Genomic DNA, 17,102 nt, shown 5'->3' on the forward strand with positions numbered 1-17,102 from the left:
CGGTGGAGACTTTGCGCGCACAGCGACACCCAACGGCAGCGAGTCCCACTGGCTGTAAGAAGGTGGACGAGAGGTGCGGGGATTCACTGGGAGCACAGCTGTGACACGCAGGGAACTGGAAACCTGTGGAAAACCAGCCTCGTAACTGGTTTGCAAATGAAAGCTTTATAAAAATGACCTCAGGTGAAATAACCTTTAGTGATCAAATTGTGTAGTGATAGAAAAAGGGCTTTAGTCTAGAGATATTTAATTCAGAAAAGTGGAAATTCATAAAAAAAAGTACAAAAGCAACTAAATGCATCAAAAGTAAAAATACTTTTTAATATTTTGACCCCTGTTAGTGTTATACTATTATATGTTTCTGTTACTGAATCAATATTATCAATGCATTAACATGCTAATTGTATTTTAATGTTGTTATTAATCAGGTTGCAGCTGATTTAAACTGCTTTAAAAACCTGTGCAGTTTTGGCCATTTTTATGTTTAATTTGTAAAATATTAATTTGAAAACCAACTAAGCTAAATTTAGGGGACTACAAGGTAAAATATTTTTGTGATGAAGAATAAACTTTAATGATAAATTATGAGTTCCCACAAAACAAATTATCCAGGAGTACTTTTAACCACGAAAAATACTATGTTGCAATAAGGTTGCAGCTTGAGAGCTTCTTGTTATTGTTTTTCATAATCACCACTTGAGGCTGGTTTACTCAAACTTTTATGACAGAAAGCATCGCTAGAATGTAGTCTGCTGCTGCTCATTGATCTCAGTGTTATTTGAACAGAAGATTTTCTTTCTGTGTGTACACTAGAGTCATTAGCTTTCTATAAACAATGCTTCTCACTCATGTTTAATCCGCCGTATTAAAGGGATTGCGTCAGACGTGCTCCACACTTGAACTTTTCCCTCAGCCATCCAGAGATCCCTTTGAAAGGCCGCAGCTTGGAATAGATGGAGCTAATTATTTTACCATCACTGAGGTCACCAGCAGACAGCCGATGTGATGCACACTCGCCGGGCCCGAGGACCTATTCACGGTTTGTTTTGATCACAACAGCAGATGACAATCCCCCTGAAGCCTGCAGACCCTCTTCCTCCCGCAATGATCCAAGCTGAAGGTGCAGCCGTTTCAATGAGGAGGTCCGAGCCACGCAGGGAGCCCGTTGGCCAGGAGGAAGGCATTGTCTCTCACTTCCATGTTCTCTCGATGAACCGAGGATAACCTCATGGACGCATGTAGGCAGCGCTGCGAGGGAGAATGGATATGTTCTATCAAGGATGTGACACCGTGTTTCAATTCATGGTCCAAAATAGTTTTTTTTTCCGCCAAGGGAAACATTCGGTGATGTCATACGCCGCCTGTCAGGTAGGTTACGTCTTTGACATAGTTTGGTTTCTCTCTGTTTTAGATTACACACCTCTTAAAGCACTAAATCCTGGATGGTGATGTTCTTTAACCCTGACACTCCCAAGACTGAATCCTTGAGCTATAGTGTTGACATCATGTTGCCATTTTATTTTTGTTACAAATAATTTCTCGTCTTGAGATAACTTCAGCTACTTGAAATTTAAGAAACATTTAGTGTATTGATGGATTATACATGTGTCGATTTTAAGTTTTGTCTAGAAAAGGTCACAGCACGTGTTCAAGCAGGTGATGGATCGTTAAAAACCAAGAATCCAGCTAATCAGTGGAATCTGTGGTGCTTTGTGAATGGTGTTGCACCTACAATAGGCTCACGACCAATAACACAGGCAAAAACGATTCAGTGCAACAACATACTTTTATCATTTACTACTTTAAGTGACCTATATTCAAGTTTTACACGTCAACCCGCATCGTAAGTCTTTTTCGACGAGGGACGAGGTCAAGAATCATAACCAACAAATGTGACAGGCAGGGTTAAGAGCAATACAAATGATAACATAGGTATCTAACCTATATTTGAAAGAGGGGAGGAGCACGTCCAACAGCAAGAAACTAACATTTGTAAACGTCTGCTTCTTTGTTCAGCTGTTGTCTTCCCAGACAGACTTTATCTCACTAATCAATCAGCCTCCAGAGGCCTGTGCAGGACATTAAACCTCGGCCTGTCAAAACACAGTTTAACATACCGTAATCTGGAGCACAGCAAACCTGAAACACTGAACTTCTAATGAACTGAAAAACAAGAGAAAGCCTCCAAATTGCAGGTTGTAAGCAATGATTCAATTAAAGCTGTGAGAGCTGGGCCCCCCGAGTTCGGCCCTGGGATCTCGTGCCAAAGCGACTTCCCCGAAGACCAGCGCTCGGTGGAGGAACCAGAGCTGGAGATAAGGCAGCGAGAGCAGCTACATCTAACCCTCTAAATCACACACCTTTCCCACCATTCTTCCAAGTGTGAGCACTCCAGGGTTTTTTTACATGTGACATATATCTTGCTGGAGCTCGCTGGATGTGGAAACACGGCGACGGGGCTGAATATTCTGAATGACTGGGGCCAAGTTTCTCAGACATCTGCGAGCAGATATACGTTGCAGGGTCACCGTGTCTCCGAAAGCCCGAAGCACCTTGTTCAAATTTAGGCTTTGGAGTGACGAATATTGCAATCACCCTATTATTGCTCCATTGCTGCCTGCCAGCGGAGAGACAGAGCAGGGCCGGACAATAGGCAGGACAGCATGAAGGTAATCTTAACACCTTGAAACAGACCCTCGCAGTGTAATGTCCCAGACTCTGCACACAAGGCCTTTTGCTCTCTTTCTCTATCTCTCTTTCTCTCCTTCCTCGTTTCTTTCATTCTCATCAATCATCCCTCTTTCCTTTTCTTTCTCTCTTTCCAGTGGACATGGCCACACATATCTCCAGATGCTTGCTGTGACCGCCCCCACCATACCAGACACACACCCCTCCAGCTTTTGGATTCCCCTCGCCACCAAAAATTGAACGGTAGGCTCATCGTTTACACACAGGCCGCTCTTAATTCATCGTAATGAGCGGTTTAGCGACAGCTTTAGAGTTCAGGCGTGCAAGGCATGTCATTTGAATGAGCAGAGCTGTTGTGTGCGTTCGGTCGCTATTCTAGTTCACCCATCTGCTGGTGATGGACAATTATCATGCCATGATTAGAGCCAGATCCAATTTTATTCTCACAAATGGAAACACATGAATGCAAAACAGTTTCTGGTTTTGGGAACACTCATATAATACAAATATTTTTTGCACTCTTGCCTTTTTTAAGTATTTTAGCTGGTCTCCAGTTTCTCTGTACACACTGTAAACAAGGCTACAAGAGAAATGCATCTGATCAAATATATATCAAGGTATTCTCGTATCAGCCAACTTAATGGTCTGACGTTTTGGAAAACACATTTGTTTCCTCTCTTGCCAAAGGGGAAGTGAGCAGATCGATACCACTCTCATGAGAGTTATATCGATCCGCTCATCTAATTCACAGCAAGAGAGAATTAAGCTTTCCAAAAAAAATGTTAAGCTTCTCCTTTAAACTAACACAGGGTGCAACATGGGTGCATCTGTTATGCCACCCAGATGGAGGCTGAGGACATTTAAGGAAATTTACCATAAATGAAAAAGGGGGTTCTCTATGTTTAAATTCTGTGTTTCAGGGCATTTGAAGAAATTTAGTAAATTAATAAAAAAAAAAAAAGGCCATGTGCCATGTGATGCGACCAAAACATTGAACAACACCAGAAGAAGCTGGGATGGATAAGGACCCGGTGATGTCATCGGGCCCTGTGATGACTGAAAACAGAGATTAGAATACGTCCAAGCAATAAAGCTGTGAGCCTGAAAATGAAAACAATGAGATGAATGATGCAAAAATTCAGAGCTGAAGGAAATCGCAATTGTCACGAGAATATGGTGTTTTCTCCACTAGGTCCTGTCTCCCTACATTAAACATTTGGAATTTGGATTGTCAATTAGATCATGTAGATATACTTTTTTTAATTTGTGTGTTGTATTCTTTTACAGCTTCTTTGACAGTTTATTTATTGGATTGCTGTATTGCCAGGTATGTGCATGGGGTCAGATCAGGCAGAGTGACAACAGGTTTGTAGGATCAGCTCTCTGAGAAAGGACGGACTGGGCCGGCTCAAGGTGACAGAGGAGGGGTGACATGTGCTGCACTGGATTACACCTCAGTCAACCTGTTGCATGTCTCTGCTGTATTTGTGCAGATAGATTGAATTGGGAGCTCATCAGAAACCCAGAGTCCAACCTTGGTTTTGTGTTGAGTGTGGTTTCTTTTTGTCTGTCTGTTTAGCTCACCTCATACTTACCAGTGCTGGTGGTAGGTTCCTGGTAGGTGAGGCCATAACATCTAAGGTCAATCAGCAGTGAAGGGGGGGGGGAGAGAGGAGTTGGCAGCTTGTGGTGAGGCCACAGATTTGTCTAGTTTTGTTGCACTTCCCAGGGATCATTGTGTCTTTCTGCTAAAGTACCTTTTTGGCAATAAAATGCAAATTTTTTAAACCTACTCCTGCTTCTTCAGCGACAAATAACCTCCTCCACCCGTCTGGGGGTTACGGCGCTACACGTCACTACAACAACACTCATATGATCTGTGATGCTGATCAGTGTAACTTTCTGTCTATTGAATGCAGCTCGAGTGCATCCACGTGCACTCTGCATCTACCACGTTTCCTGCGCAGCACATTTTACTGGTTTCAAATCGGAAAGGTCAAGCGATGCATATGTCGGCCTCGTGTAAAACCTTAGTTAACATGTTAATCTCAGTTTAGTCCTTCCTCCCCCTGTGCTACAGTATCATTGATTGGGCGCGTGTGTACTTGTGTACGTGTTTGCGTGTTGGCCAGTCCAGTGGGCGTCTGTGCAGCACATGGCTGTCCGATGCATGGTCCCTGCTCCCTGGTCTCTCCTCATTAGCCTCACACAGTGCAGCCGTTCCCCTCTCACCCCTTCACCCCCCCCCCCCCCCCCCCCCTCCTCACCCCCCTCTGCAAGCCTCCACTCACAGTGCACACAAGGGGACGAGCAAGCCTTTTGTTTTCTGTGTCCGACCTGCGCCCCATTCCAGCCCTCCTCCTTTTCTCTCCTTCGCCTCTCCTCTGACTAAATCTCTTTTCCGGCTTGATACTGCTGAAAACCATATGGCGTGTGACATCACCAGGGCAGGAAGCAGGGAGAGGGGAATGGTAGAGCAAGGGGAGAGATTGGCTTGCCAGGTCTCTGTGCAGTTATGTCAGCAGAAAAACACTCTGGGAGGCCCCTTCAGGGGTGAGAGCAGAGCAGGTTGGAAATTTTATCCTTTTTTTTTTTTGTTCACGTCAGATTTCACTCCCACCTGGATAATCAGGAGGGGAAAGTGGAGAGGGAGCGTGCACCTTGAAGGGAACCTTGATGTGCTCTGTTAACATGTCAGGTCATGGACTGTTGGCCTACTGTGCAGAATTTACGTTTGAGCGCAGGTGCTGCTGCGGCGCTTTCCCAAGGAATTCCAAAGAATCTGAATCAGGGGGATTTCAGATCGTTTCTGGGCCATCTTCAGGCGTTTTGGTCTCATCCCGGGAAGCCCAGAACTTCTGCCGATCATCTGTTTGCCTTTTAGTCGCCGGCAGTCCCAATCTGCTCCCCAGGCTTTATGTCAGTCAACCTCCCTCCCTCCCACTTTTGTTCTCTGGGTGAACTCTCCAACTTTGTTGTGAGATCCTAAGTCCCCATACCATACCGTCCCATCCAGCTCCCTATTAGCTCACACAGAGATACACATAAACACGCAGTCAGCCACTCACACAGTCAGCATCTCTCCTCTTCACACACAAACACACACACGCACTAATATACCCTTCCCCTCTAATTAATGGCAGGGCTGGGGAGTGTGCCAGGCAGTGGGGGAGGCATTCGGGGAGAGGAGAGGAGAGGCTGCTGCAGCTGTGGTTTTGGAGTCGGTCTCCGCACCCCCTTGCTGCCCCCTCTCTCCATCTCCTCTCCGGCTCCTCCAGGGACACACGCCTTGGCCAGGCCCCAGGAACCAGGGAGTCAGGACCAGGCTAAGAGGGAGAAAAGGGGGGAACAAGAGAGGGAAGGGAGGATATCACAAAAGAAGGAGAAAAACAGAGCTGACCTAATATGAAAGTATTGTCAGGCGGCATCGACTTTAATAGGCGAGTCCATGTGATGTTACTCAAAGGTTTTTACTGGCAAAGTGGTATAAAGCTTCACTTTTCCAGAAACACATGAGGCTGTAAAAGATTGTTTTACTGTTTGATACTAATCCTGTCATATGGTTTTATGTTGCAACAAAGTCAACACTCAGTTTTTTACCAGAGTTTGGAAAAACCTCTTTGACTGAGTAACAACCTGAGATAGAAGCGTTTTCTATTTTGCAATAATTAATACAGACACTGTTGTGTGTCATATGCTTTAATACACAAAGCGCCAAATGGAGCAAACTCACTCATTCACAAACTCACTCATTCATATTTAGCGGATCTAGGATTCTCCACAGGGGGAGCTGTTTTGTCAGAATGGCTCCATTGTACTATTAATGCATCTCAATTTGTGTAGTTACTACTTTGACTGCATCAGCACGTGCTCACCATGCAACAGGCAGTCTTCTATGATCTGCACATAGCGGCTCAAAACGAGTGTAAAACCAGGATGGCACTCGGTGGAGCACATTCCTCTGCCAAGGCCGAACAACATGATTGTGTTACAGGAGAAAGAAAAATACAGATTCACATTTTATTTGTCACATAAACCAACAGTACACAGTACAAAGTGCTTTGAAACGCCTTCTAGATACGATAAGAAAATTGTTTGCGATTTAACAAAGACAAAAAGAGTATGAGGAAGGAAGGAAGAAATATATATATATGGTTAGGATAGGTGCAACAACAGTAGGCTCTATGGAATGAAGTGCAGGCATGTGCAGCTTAAGTGCAAACATGAGCTGTGCAACATCGGGCTGAGGTACTTGTGTGTGCATTGTATCATAAATGCAGCATTAATGTGTTAATGTGCACAGAAACATTTCTCGGAGATGGTGTGATGATTTTGATCTGATTGGGAAAGGTGTCATCCTTATCAAACACAAGATGACCTCTGACCTGTGTGCTGTTTGACGCATCAACCTGTGGCTTCATCGTTGGCCTGACTCAACACGTGCACGTTGTTTGCATGTGCTCGTGCACGCGTGAAACTAAAATCTGTGATCTGCTCACCCCATGGTGCCCGGGGCTGGTGTGTACTTCAGAGCCATTCTCCCTCTCCTTTCCCCCACTTCTCTCAGTGTTTTATGGGCTGTGTGCTGCGGTGCGGTGACCTCCCTCTCACCCCGGTGCCACCCAGCCGGTGCAGGATTCTGGCGCGCACGGCCCCTGCCAAAACCCCACAGCGCCACATCTGCAATCCATAAACGCCAGCCACTCTTGCTCTCCTCCTCCCTCGCCCACACCGCCTCCGACTCTCACACTCCTCCATTTCACTCTCTCTCCCTCTCTCTCTCTCTCTCACCCACTAACTTTTTTGATTTTAATTTCTCTGTGCATCCCCCCATTTGCATTCCTTTGACTGCTTCCTCCCACCACTTCTGGTTTTATTCATGCTGAACATCATCTGGCTCTTCCCTTATCTCTCACTCCCTCTCTGTCCCTTTTCTCTCCCTTCCTTTCTTTATCCACATCCAATGGAAAAAAAAAAAAATCTCTCACCCATTATATCTTCCAGTGGGAGCCAACTTAGTGTGGTGGCAGTGAACTCGGAACCGCAAGACATTCCTGATCCAAACAACACTAAGTCACCAGCGTTCACGTCTTCTGACAGTGGCTTGTGCCAAACACACACTTCACTTATCGGGAGGATTCAGTCTCACCGCGTCGCAGTTGGTCCCCAAACAGCTAAATGTGTATCTGTTTCACATTGAGAAATGTCCTGCATGCACGTAAATCCAGTTCCATTTTTGTAGATGTTTTACTTTGAGAGCATTCTCCATCATGGGGGTATTGAATTCCCCCCCCCTCTAAGCATGAACTGCTGGCAAGCACAGCTCCCAGGCCCCCTCCCCTCAGCCTTAACAAGATGTGTTCAACACATCACTGTGCCCTTGCCTTGATACGTGTGCAAAAAAAAAAAACAGTCAAGTTGAAAATAAATTGAGTGTTACCACAAAACTGTCCAGAGCTCCCAGCATGCCCGCCTCCCTCCCCCCCCCCCCCCCCCCCATGGGCATTAGTGAAATCCGTCTTACCCGATTGTATTATCTTTTTTCCACTGTAATCAAATGAAAATGCACAGGGTGAACTTTCGCTCCCCTCTTCGTTTCTTGGATCATGTTCTCCTCTCCGTCCCGAAGTCTTCACCTTCAGCTTTCCCAGACATATTGGCATGCCTCTGTGGTGCAGTCCCAGCAGAGCCCCCGAGATGAATCATGTTGCAGCAAACATGCAAGAACTCAGTTTTATGATGAATCTGTGTTTTCCTCTGCGAGGAGCTCGGGGCAGGGGAGGATGCAGAACTGTGGAGCACTTCGACTTTTAGCTTGAAAACAACAGCGAGGTCACAACGTGTTGACAAGAGCTAAAGAGGAGGCTTCGGGTCAGGGCAAGAAGACCACCATGGAGAGAGAAACTGTGTGTGTACCGCTTGTAGCAGGCAAAGTAATATCAGTACTGCTATTTTTAGGTGCTCGTACAATTTTAGGTAGACCACTTGTAAATACAGGGTACAGGGAAAACTGTTGCTTTAAAGGCCGTTTTGTTTCTTCCCTCGCCTTTACACCAATGTTGGTCGTGCCATGCAACTTAAATAGTTCCACCAGAAATGACTTTTGTGCCTCATACTGTATGAAGACCGATGATTAATAAGGTCTTGGTAGCCTAAAGTCCACCGATGCATGTTTGTGATAAAAGATTATGCAAATAACTCAATCTGACAGCTGCCATTTGTCAAAGCTTTAGGGCCACAAGTCGTTCATTGAGATTATCGACAGGAATTGTTGGTCTTAAGTACAACATGTGGGTTCTTTCTCCTTGATTAAAGCCCCTTGATATCTACAAACATTATCTACATAACTGTTTTGTATGTTTTAATGTGGCTGCAGACTTTGAGCCACATCTGCACGACTTCAAAGAGCTGCCGGTGAAATGGACTTGAAAAAGTGACGCATGTAAAAACTATCGTTGACCTGCCAGTTGTTGTGGTAACGGTCCTCCATGTTTGTTGAATCACACACACACACAAACGTTTGTTCACGCCTAGTCACTGAAATATTTTTGACCTATTTCAAACAGATTTGCTCGACAAAACACTGAGGAAACTTTATCATTTCTTATTCATCACTGCCATCTAGTGGACAGAGTAGACTCTGCAGCAAGTTTGAAACTCAAGAAGAACAAACAGGAGATACTTTGGATCAAAATTGTTGTATTTAATACACATTGCACAAACAAACTGATGTTGAATATTTCTGTTAATACAGGTTGTACGTCTCTCGCACTGTTGTCCCTCCACTACTCCATGTCAGAGTCGTCCTCCTCCACGGGTACCTCTCTCTTGACCCAGGGTAAAGATGAGGGCACGTAGGGGTCATACGTCCAGCGAGGATACACCCGCTTGAACAGATTCATCATCACAGTGTCTTGAGAGGGCAGCTGATTATCAAACACACACTTCATGTGGCCGTGTGTTCCTGAAAACATAAAATACGGTGGTGAGATTAGACAGTACATAAAAAGTGATGCTCAAACCAAGTTTAAGTTCCCCCGCCGAGGATGACGTGTGTTTGTCTGTTTTGTTTGTTTGTTTGTTTGTAAACAGGATCAGGCAAAAACTACTGATTTCTATGATCTGTTGAGGGGTTGGGCATGAGCCAAGGAAGAACCCATTACATTAAGGTGCAGATCCAGAGATTTTTTGTTACTTTCTTTAACAAGATTGGTTGTATGACATTTACACTGATTCGCCAATGAACTATAAATATCAGGAATGTTTAGGGACTGATATTAATGGGTGTCTTATACTATTGGCCTTTGGCAGATGTATGCTGACTTCTTGTTTTTAAATTCTCTCTCACCTAAAGCCTCCTTGATGTGACCTCTCCGACCCCACTTGGTTCGCAGCTCCACCGGCTTGAACCACATGATGTCGTCTGACAGAGAGAGAGAAAACAAAAGAGCAACAAAACAGGAATGAAAACCACAGAGAAGTCGAGTGTGGAGTAATATTCTGCAGCCATGGGAACGTCCCCTCACCTCTGTTAAAGAACATGTAGCGGACGACCGCAGAGCGCCGGTTTATGTGGAACGGGTGTCCGCTCAGCACAATCCTCTTCAGCACCACACGCCGAGGGTCACAGCTGAGCAGGCTGCCTGTAGCCACCAGGTCCTGGATGCCTGGAAGACACAAAAAGATCAACTACCTGTAGAGAATTCACTGAAGTGGATAATAAACAAAGTTAGTCCACAGAATGGATTGTTACAAGATTGAAACCAAGGCAGCAATCTACATATTTTCAAGCACAAGCATGACTTTTCCTTCTTCCTCTCACCGTCATTGTGCTGTCTGAACAGCAGGACTCCTGCAGGGGAGAATGTGATGGGGGCGTACACTGACACCACAGTGGGGGCATCTGGCCTGAGGAAACGCTCCATCTTGTGCTTGTCAGCTAGAGGAGAGCAGAGCCGAGTTCAGTGCTCAGTCATTCATTTTCTGCTGTTCAGTATATCCTGCAGCCAAATCTGTCAGTTTCAGATCTTCACACCCACAATGCTCCTGCTCATATTATTGTTTCGTTGAGAAGAAATGAAGGTTTGTGTGTGGGCATGCTTCACCTGTGGTGTGCTGAGAGAAGATGGGAGAGGCCCTGAACCTCCGAAATCCACAGTGGAACACCAGCTCCTCTTTGGATTTGATGGGCTCAGTGTTGCAGGGGTGTCTCCTGACCAAGACATGCATCACGGACATCTGTGGGAAATGATGAGGGCAGACAAGTCCATAACAATAAAAGTGAACGGTCAGATTGACTATGTTTCAAATGGAAAGTTATGATATCAGACACAAAGGCTTTCAGAGGTCAGAACTGTGAATCATACCTTCTGTTCATGGGGCAGGAGGGACACCAGCACCAGAGGTTTGCCTGACTGCACGCTCTCCATCACAGACAAAGGCACGTCAATGATGTGCAGTGTAACATACCAGCCCGCCTGAAATAAGAGGAGCAGCACCTGATGAAGCCACAAATCTAAAATAAAGAAGTGCATGGATCTTTAATTTCTTTTCTTTTTACCATGGCTCCCTCTTCCTCTTCCTCTGCAGCCTCAGCCAGAATGCGGTGGCGAGTGCGTTCAAAGTTCTTGAACTGGAAGATGCGAGAGTAGTCGGCAGGCAAGTTCTCCATGGGGTCCCAGGGCGAGGAGCGGAAACTTTTGAGACCTCTGTAGCGCTGAAACCTAAACACACAGGACAGCAACAAGATCAAATATGGCAATGATCAACCTTTATATAGAAACTGATCTCAACATTTGTTCCTACGAACCGAAACACACAAACTCTGTCACACCAGAAGCAGCAGAACTGACCTGTTTTTAGCTGACGACTGGAGTGGTGTGTCCACCTCATCAGGAAAATGCACATTGGCTCGAGCCTCCCGGTAGCGTTTCAGGCCTTCTACCTCTGCAGTCTCGTCCAAGTGCTCATCGTAGAGCTGATCTGCTCCAACTCGTTCGGTGGGGCACACTTCCTCCTCCTCTTCCTCTTCTTCCTCCTCCTCTGAACCACATGAACCAGCGTCCTGAGCAGAGAGGAAATAGAAAAAATCGGTTTTAATATAATGTAGAATTGAGCCCCGTGGACAGAAGACACCAAAAGCGAAAATAGCCCTGATTCTTTTACTGCAAACATATCTCATGTCTTTCCCTGGCCATAAAAGAAGCAGTTTCCGTTTGAGAATATATTTTAACAGTATGAAGCATAGTAACAGGTCACTAGAGAACAAATCCATATACCAACTGCAGAAGTAAGTGGATGAACAGGTGCCTCTGGTATTCTCTTGCTGTTCTGTTTCATATTAAAGCTAAACCGCTGTTGCATTGCGCCCATAAAACAAATGCAGCCTCAATATTCTACAAACAATGACCAGACGAACATGTTGAGAACCCGAGGGCAGTCAAAGAGATTCTAAGAATAGAAACGGTTATTGTAAGGCAGCCAAACATAAACAAGACCAGCCCAGCCACAATAGAAACAGTGTTAAAAAGGAGATTGGTTCTGTGCATAATGGTACTTGAATCTGCATACGTCTGTGTGATTGCGATAAGAAGCCTCCAGGATTCAAACTGTGGGAAGCCTTAGTTTGCATATATTTAAATGCTGCGCCCTTCCCAGTGTGTCAACAAGCGTCAGTCTCCGGCTCCTCCAGACAACCTCTCTAAGAACATGTAGAAAGACAGCTTCCACGGGGAGATGTATTTGTGTGAGGAAACGAATCATCAAAGAAGACATGCGGTACAGTGCTCCCATTACTGGTGAATTACAGGAGGAGCCAGACACATGAGGGGGAAGCTCTCAGCATGGGGCTGATTCACAACCCCCTACAACATCCCTGCTGCAGTAATAATAATCATTATCATTTGAAGTGCCCTTTTCCCTATTGTTGTCCTCTCTCCGAAATATGTATTCCTGTGCGCCAGCCTTCACATCAAACGCATGCTAATAACAATTACAGGTCGCAATGCACCCGCTGCACAAGGTGAGCTTCCCCCGACTCCGTTTCAAGCAGCTCTGGAAATAAATAAATGGTCGAACCGCTCCCTCCGTTCCAGACAGGAAGCTCTTTTCACAGGACAGGAAGCGAGGAGGCTTCTCCTGGGACTCCTGCTCCAAACACTATTGTTGTGGCAGCCTGGCACTACAGCCCAGAGACAGACAAAACAAACAGTGCCTGTCAGCGGCGAGGTGCACAGACCACGGGTCACGTATGCAGTGCTCCGGCCCCGGAACCACCGACACTCACACATCACTCGTCCAAATACGACTGTCCTCGTCTTCCTCTTTGAGATTACACAGTCTGCTGTGACAACAAGAAGCAGCTGGACAAACAAAGGTGTGTTCAGGCTGAATCTTTACTGAAACTGTCAATCAAAATGCTTCTATGTGTACCTGAGAGTTTATCTCGTCATCTTCGCCATCCATTGCCTCGTCCAACATGTCGTCATCATCGTCATCATCAGCACTGCTTTCTTCATCTATCTCTCCATTCTCCTCCTCATCATCCTCGTCAACAATCCACGTGGCCTGGTAGTCCGACGTTCCTTTGGGAACCTTCATTACACGTTTGCTCTTCCTGGCCTCTGAACAGCAAAGAGAAGCGGCGAAAGAAACATTTAGACCGACGTCTTATTGTGGCAAACATAAACTTATTTTAAAGCCAAACACACACATAATACTACTTAACTAGTTTACGGTCGGTAAAAATGATTTTAAGTTGTATCGCATCATGTGTTTTTTCTTTTTACTCATATAAGACCTTTGTAAAGTTTCTTATTTGACTCATTGTTTGTGTTTATTATCAAATCTCGTTCAAAACCAGTTTCCAGTCAGTTGAAGGATTCTCAAGATCACCTGTTACAATTGGGTGTTAATACGCAGAACAACCGGACCTCTCACTAAAAAGTGCGTCTGACTATACTCAATCGTTTTGTATAGTTGAACCTTCTTCAACTCCTACACCGACTGCATCATGTAATACATATAATTCTGTGTCTGCACCTTCAGCTTCCAGCAGCTCCGTCTCCGTTGGCCACGTCTGCTCTCCGTCCATGGGATCCACGTCCGCCTCGTTCTGAAGACTCTCCCTGCTGGAGGGGTCGGCTTTCATGAGCACCCGCACCGGAGCCTCGTCTTCAATCGAATCCTGTGGGAGACACAGACGACTCATTTAAACTACATTGAGGGCTTTTACATTACTGAATTAATTTTGCCATCTGACAGTGAGCCACCCTTCTCATTCATACACAACAGGAAAAGTGATATTAAATTTTTCTCAAGAATGAGAAACAGCATAAAGAGACATGGTTGAACAAACTACCTCTTCTTATGTGAGGTGTCAACTTATGGTACAAACTTAAGACTGTTTTATGTGAAAAGAGACAATTCCTGTGTTTGGATAATTTATTCTTTAGCATTTATTCGATGGATTACCTAACAAATAATATAATAAATTTGAAGAAACATCTTATTTCTAGCCAATTACAGCTGTACAGTTGAAAATATAAGAGATTTGATGAAGTAAAAGCTCTTACCAGCATGTTTATGTCTCCTCCCTTGCCCAGCTTCACTGGTCTGGAGGTGAATATGAGGGGAAGAGGATCTTGTGGTGCGTCAATCTGACTGAGCTGAAAGTCTCCATGTCCACAGATGTGCACCAGTCTGTCAACCCGTAGAGGACGACCACGGACATACCCAGAGACACAGAGAGTTCCCAGGCCGGTGTTTCCAACTGTACCCTCAGCAGGGCTGTTCGGTGTGAAGGTGATATTCTGACCCAACATATGTGATCGTCTGGAGCGGTAACCGAGCTTCCTCTGTCTCTGAGTGCCCAGGTGTCTGAGAAGTAAAATGCCATCCTGCTCTGAATCCAGAGCAAAGAGACGGGTGTCGGGGAAACGGACCTCTGTGATCTTTGACAAAGCTCTCCTCGAGTCAATCTTCTTCTTCATGGGGAGATCGAACACACCTTGACACACCAAGGCTATATGGAACCAATTCAGAGAAAGAGAAGACATGGGTTGAGAAAGTGTACAACATTCAAATTATGAATAAACTCTATCTCAGTGTCAACGGTGGAGTCTGAAGGCTCCAGGTTGTTCAGGTATAGATACCCACCATGGCTGGGGAGGCCCTGGGCAAACAGGCAGGAGAGGCAGTACTCTCCATAGCTGTCCCATCCTTCAGTGGAGTCCAGAACAAAGAGAAGACTATCTGCAATCTTTACCACATCCAGCAGGGAGTGCATGTCGGCTGTCAAAGGAAACAATGAGACAAGCTTCAGTAAATGTTCATCTAATACAAAAGTAGTACAACAAGGTATGTGACACCGTACAATCTCTAAATCTCTGTTAAAAATTGCCCTGTAATAAGATTTTACATTCATTTAAAATTGAATATTGCCAATATATCCAACTTAATCACTTTCTTTCACATTTCACTGTGTTAAACAGGGAAACATTTGATTTGATTACCAGTGTGACTGTGTTATTGTTTGAGTTTAAAGATATTCTCTTATATTCCCAGTGATGCGCGACCTGAAGTTCATACGTTTGTAACTTAAGTGAAAAATGTATTTGTTGTATAAATTAGGTATTACACAGCATTGCTCTTAAAATATGCAAAAAGAGAAATATGCTGGCATTGAGTAAGTCATTTTTTTTATATATCCACATACTAAATATGAATACAAATTAGTGTATATCTATTATAAAACAATATTTGTGCTGGACATAACAGCATTCATTTAATTTATTTCAACAATAGTGTTGTTCACGCAATACTGACCTGTGCTGTAACTCAGAAACGTGAACCTTTGTTTAAACCGGGGCAGAATCAGTCCAAAGCTGTCAGTGATTCCGGTGATACACTGCTCCTGATGAAGAAGTCCGCCGGCGCCCTCTCCACGCAGCAGTTTGGTGACAGCACCGGCGTCCACACCAGCGTGAAGAGACACCACAGCGACCAGATGAGGAGGGCCGTCCCTGCTGCCGAGCCGCCGCTTCTCTGTCAGGACCTAAACAGTGGACGTATGTGAAATCTCTGCAGCAGCGATCTGCAAGTCAAGCAAAACTGATCCTTGTGTGAAATAAAATAATACCATGTCTTTCTTGTTCCGGCGTAGCTGGTTGGCTTTGTGTCTTCTGTCCATCTTCCTCTGCTCCTTCCTCTGTTTCTTGGTAAGAGCTGTCACCGACACTCTGCCTGTGGGACAGATCAACACAAAGCAAGTTTTGACTGATGTTACAATGAAAAAAATGGATAGAGTTTAGTGCAGTCCACCGCAACAAGGGCTGCCTTTAATTTAAGAAGATTATAATTAGAAAATGTTCTTAGTCGCATTGAGTTGATTTAGTTTATAATTCTGTAGCAGATTGCATTACAATGGTTCTTCCCCAACAACCAACCATGAAAGAGAGGGATGGTTTATGTTTCTTACACATAATCTTTTAAAAATAACTTCATAGACAGTTGAGTTCAGATTTGGTGCACAAATATTTCCCTGTGAACTTACAGCATTTCTGACAATAGTTGTGAATGATTTGCTCTTTAAAATCTGAATGGTTTTAACTCATTTGTCTCATTTGCAGCTGCTCCCTTCTGTAATACACACAGTTCTGCTCATTGGGATCCTCAAAGGTTTGTTAACTGCAATGTTTCATATCCAGCCAGTAATAAGTAAGTATTCATTCAAACTATAACATCACAGAAGTTTAACATTAGTATGTCATTGCGTGATTGTTTCGTTTAGTCGTCATGGTGCTAATTCAAAGTCTGGCATAGCATGTATAATATGTCATCAGGTGATTTAAATTCAATTATTAGTTGACTGAGGTGCATGGATGTAAAGTTTTGCTTTAAACGCTTTAGATTAAGTCTATAAAATGTGACTAAATCCATTAAAAGGTCCCGTTTTCACGCCCAGATTCACATGTGACAACCGAGGGTACGTGATCGCTACCCAGAAGTCAACACGTGTGTCTGCAGAGCCGCGGCCACATGCTAACACAACACAGCTAACATCAGCTGTTCGCGACCCGCTCTAACCCACTCACCTTTGTTTTCTCTATCGACTTCCCCTTTCGTTCGGTGCTTGCCATGTTTGTGTCCCTTGTTCTTCTGTTTGTAACCGCCGGCTCTGTGGCCTTGTTGTTTTTCCTCAGTAGCAGACATTTTTCTGCCATGTGGGGAGGAAAGCCCAGACAATTCACTTCCTGCTTCCGGGGTTACCGGTGAGTTTCCCACCCCCTTCAAAATAAAGGCCCGGGGTGTAATTTGGGAGCGTCTTGATACCTTGCACATGATTTGACTTGAATGAATATTACATCATCACAAAGCGTTTACTTAATACGTTTAAATATGTTGCACAGACAAAG

General features: G+C 44.7%; 1 protein-coding gene across 1 annotated transcript; it reads right to left on the bottom strand.

Annotated features, from left to right (window-relative positions):
* Positions 1-9,374: 9,374 nt before the first annotated feature.
* tsr1 (TSR1 ribosome maturation factor) lies at positions 9,375-16,957 on the bottom strand. The gene is made up of 15 exons (XM_053422533.1): positions 16,782-16,957; positions 15,827-15,930; positions 15,514-15,742; positions 14,845-14,979; positions 14,262-14,710; positions 13,729-13,873; positions 13,120-13,310; positions 11,541-11,752; positions 11,249-11,411; positions 11,055-11,165; positions 10,794-10,926; positions 10,511-10,627; positions 10,215-10,355; positions 10,037-10,111; positions 9,375-9,652 (listed from the first exon to the last, which is right to left on the bottom strand). Exons 1-15 carry the CDS (start codon positions 16,897-16,899, stop codon positions 9,474-9,476), a joined length of 2,502 nt encoding a protein of 833 aa, XP_053278508.1. The 5' UTR covers positions 16,900-16,957; the 3' UTR covers positions 9,375-9,473.
* Positions 16,958-17,102: the final 145 nt, after the last annotated feature.

This window comes from Pleuronectes platessa, chromosome 5 (assembly GCF_947347685.1).
Source record: "Pleuronectes platessa chromosome 5, fPlePla1.1, whole genome shotgun sequence".
NCBI classification, from domain to species: Eukaryota; Metazoa; Chordata; class Actinopteri; order Pleuronectiformes; family Pleuronectidae; genus Pleuronectes; species Pleuronectes platessa.

Bases quoted from the DNA above. Each gene is read 5' to 3' on its own strand.
- tsr1 (XM_053422533.1), bottom strand. From the start codon at position 16,899: ATGTCTGCTACTGAGGAAAAACAACAAGGCCACAGAGCCGGCGGTTAC. The intron at 15,743-15,826 runs GTATTATTTTAT...TCCACTGTTTAG, and splicing joins GCCGGAACAAGAAAGACATG to GTCCTGACAGAGAAGCGGCG. The intron at 10,628-10,793 runs GTGAAGCATGCC...GCTCTCCTCTAG, and splicing joins CTTCTCTCAGCACACCACAG to CTGACAAGCACAAGATGGAG.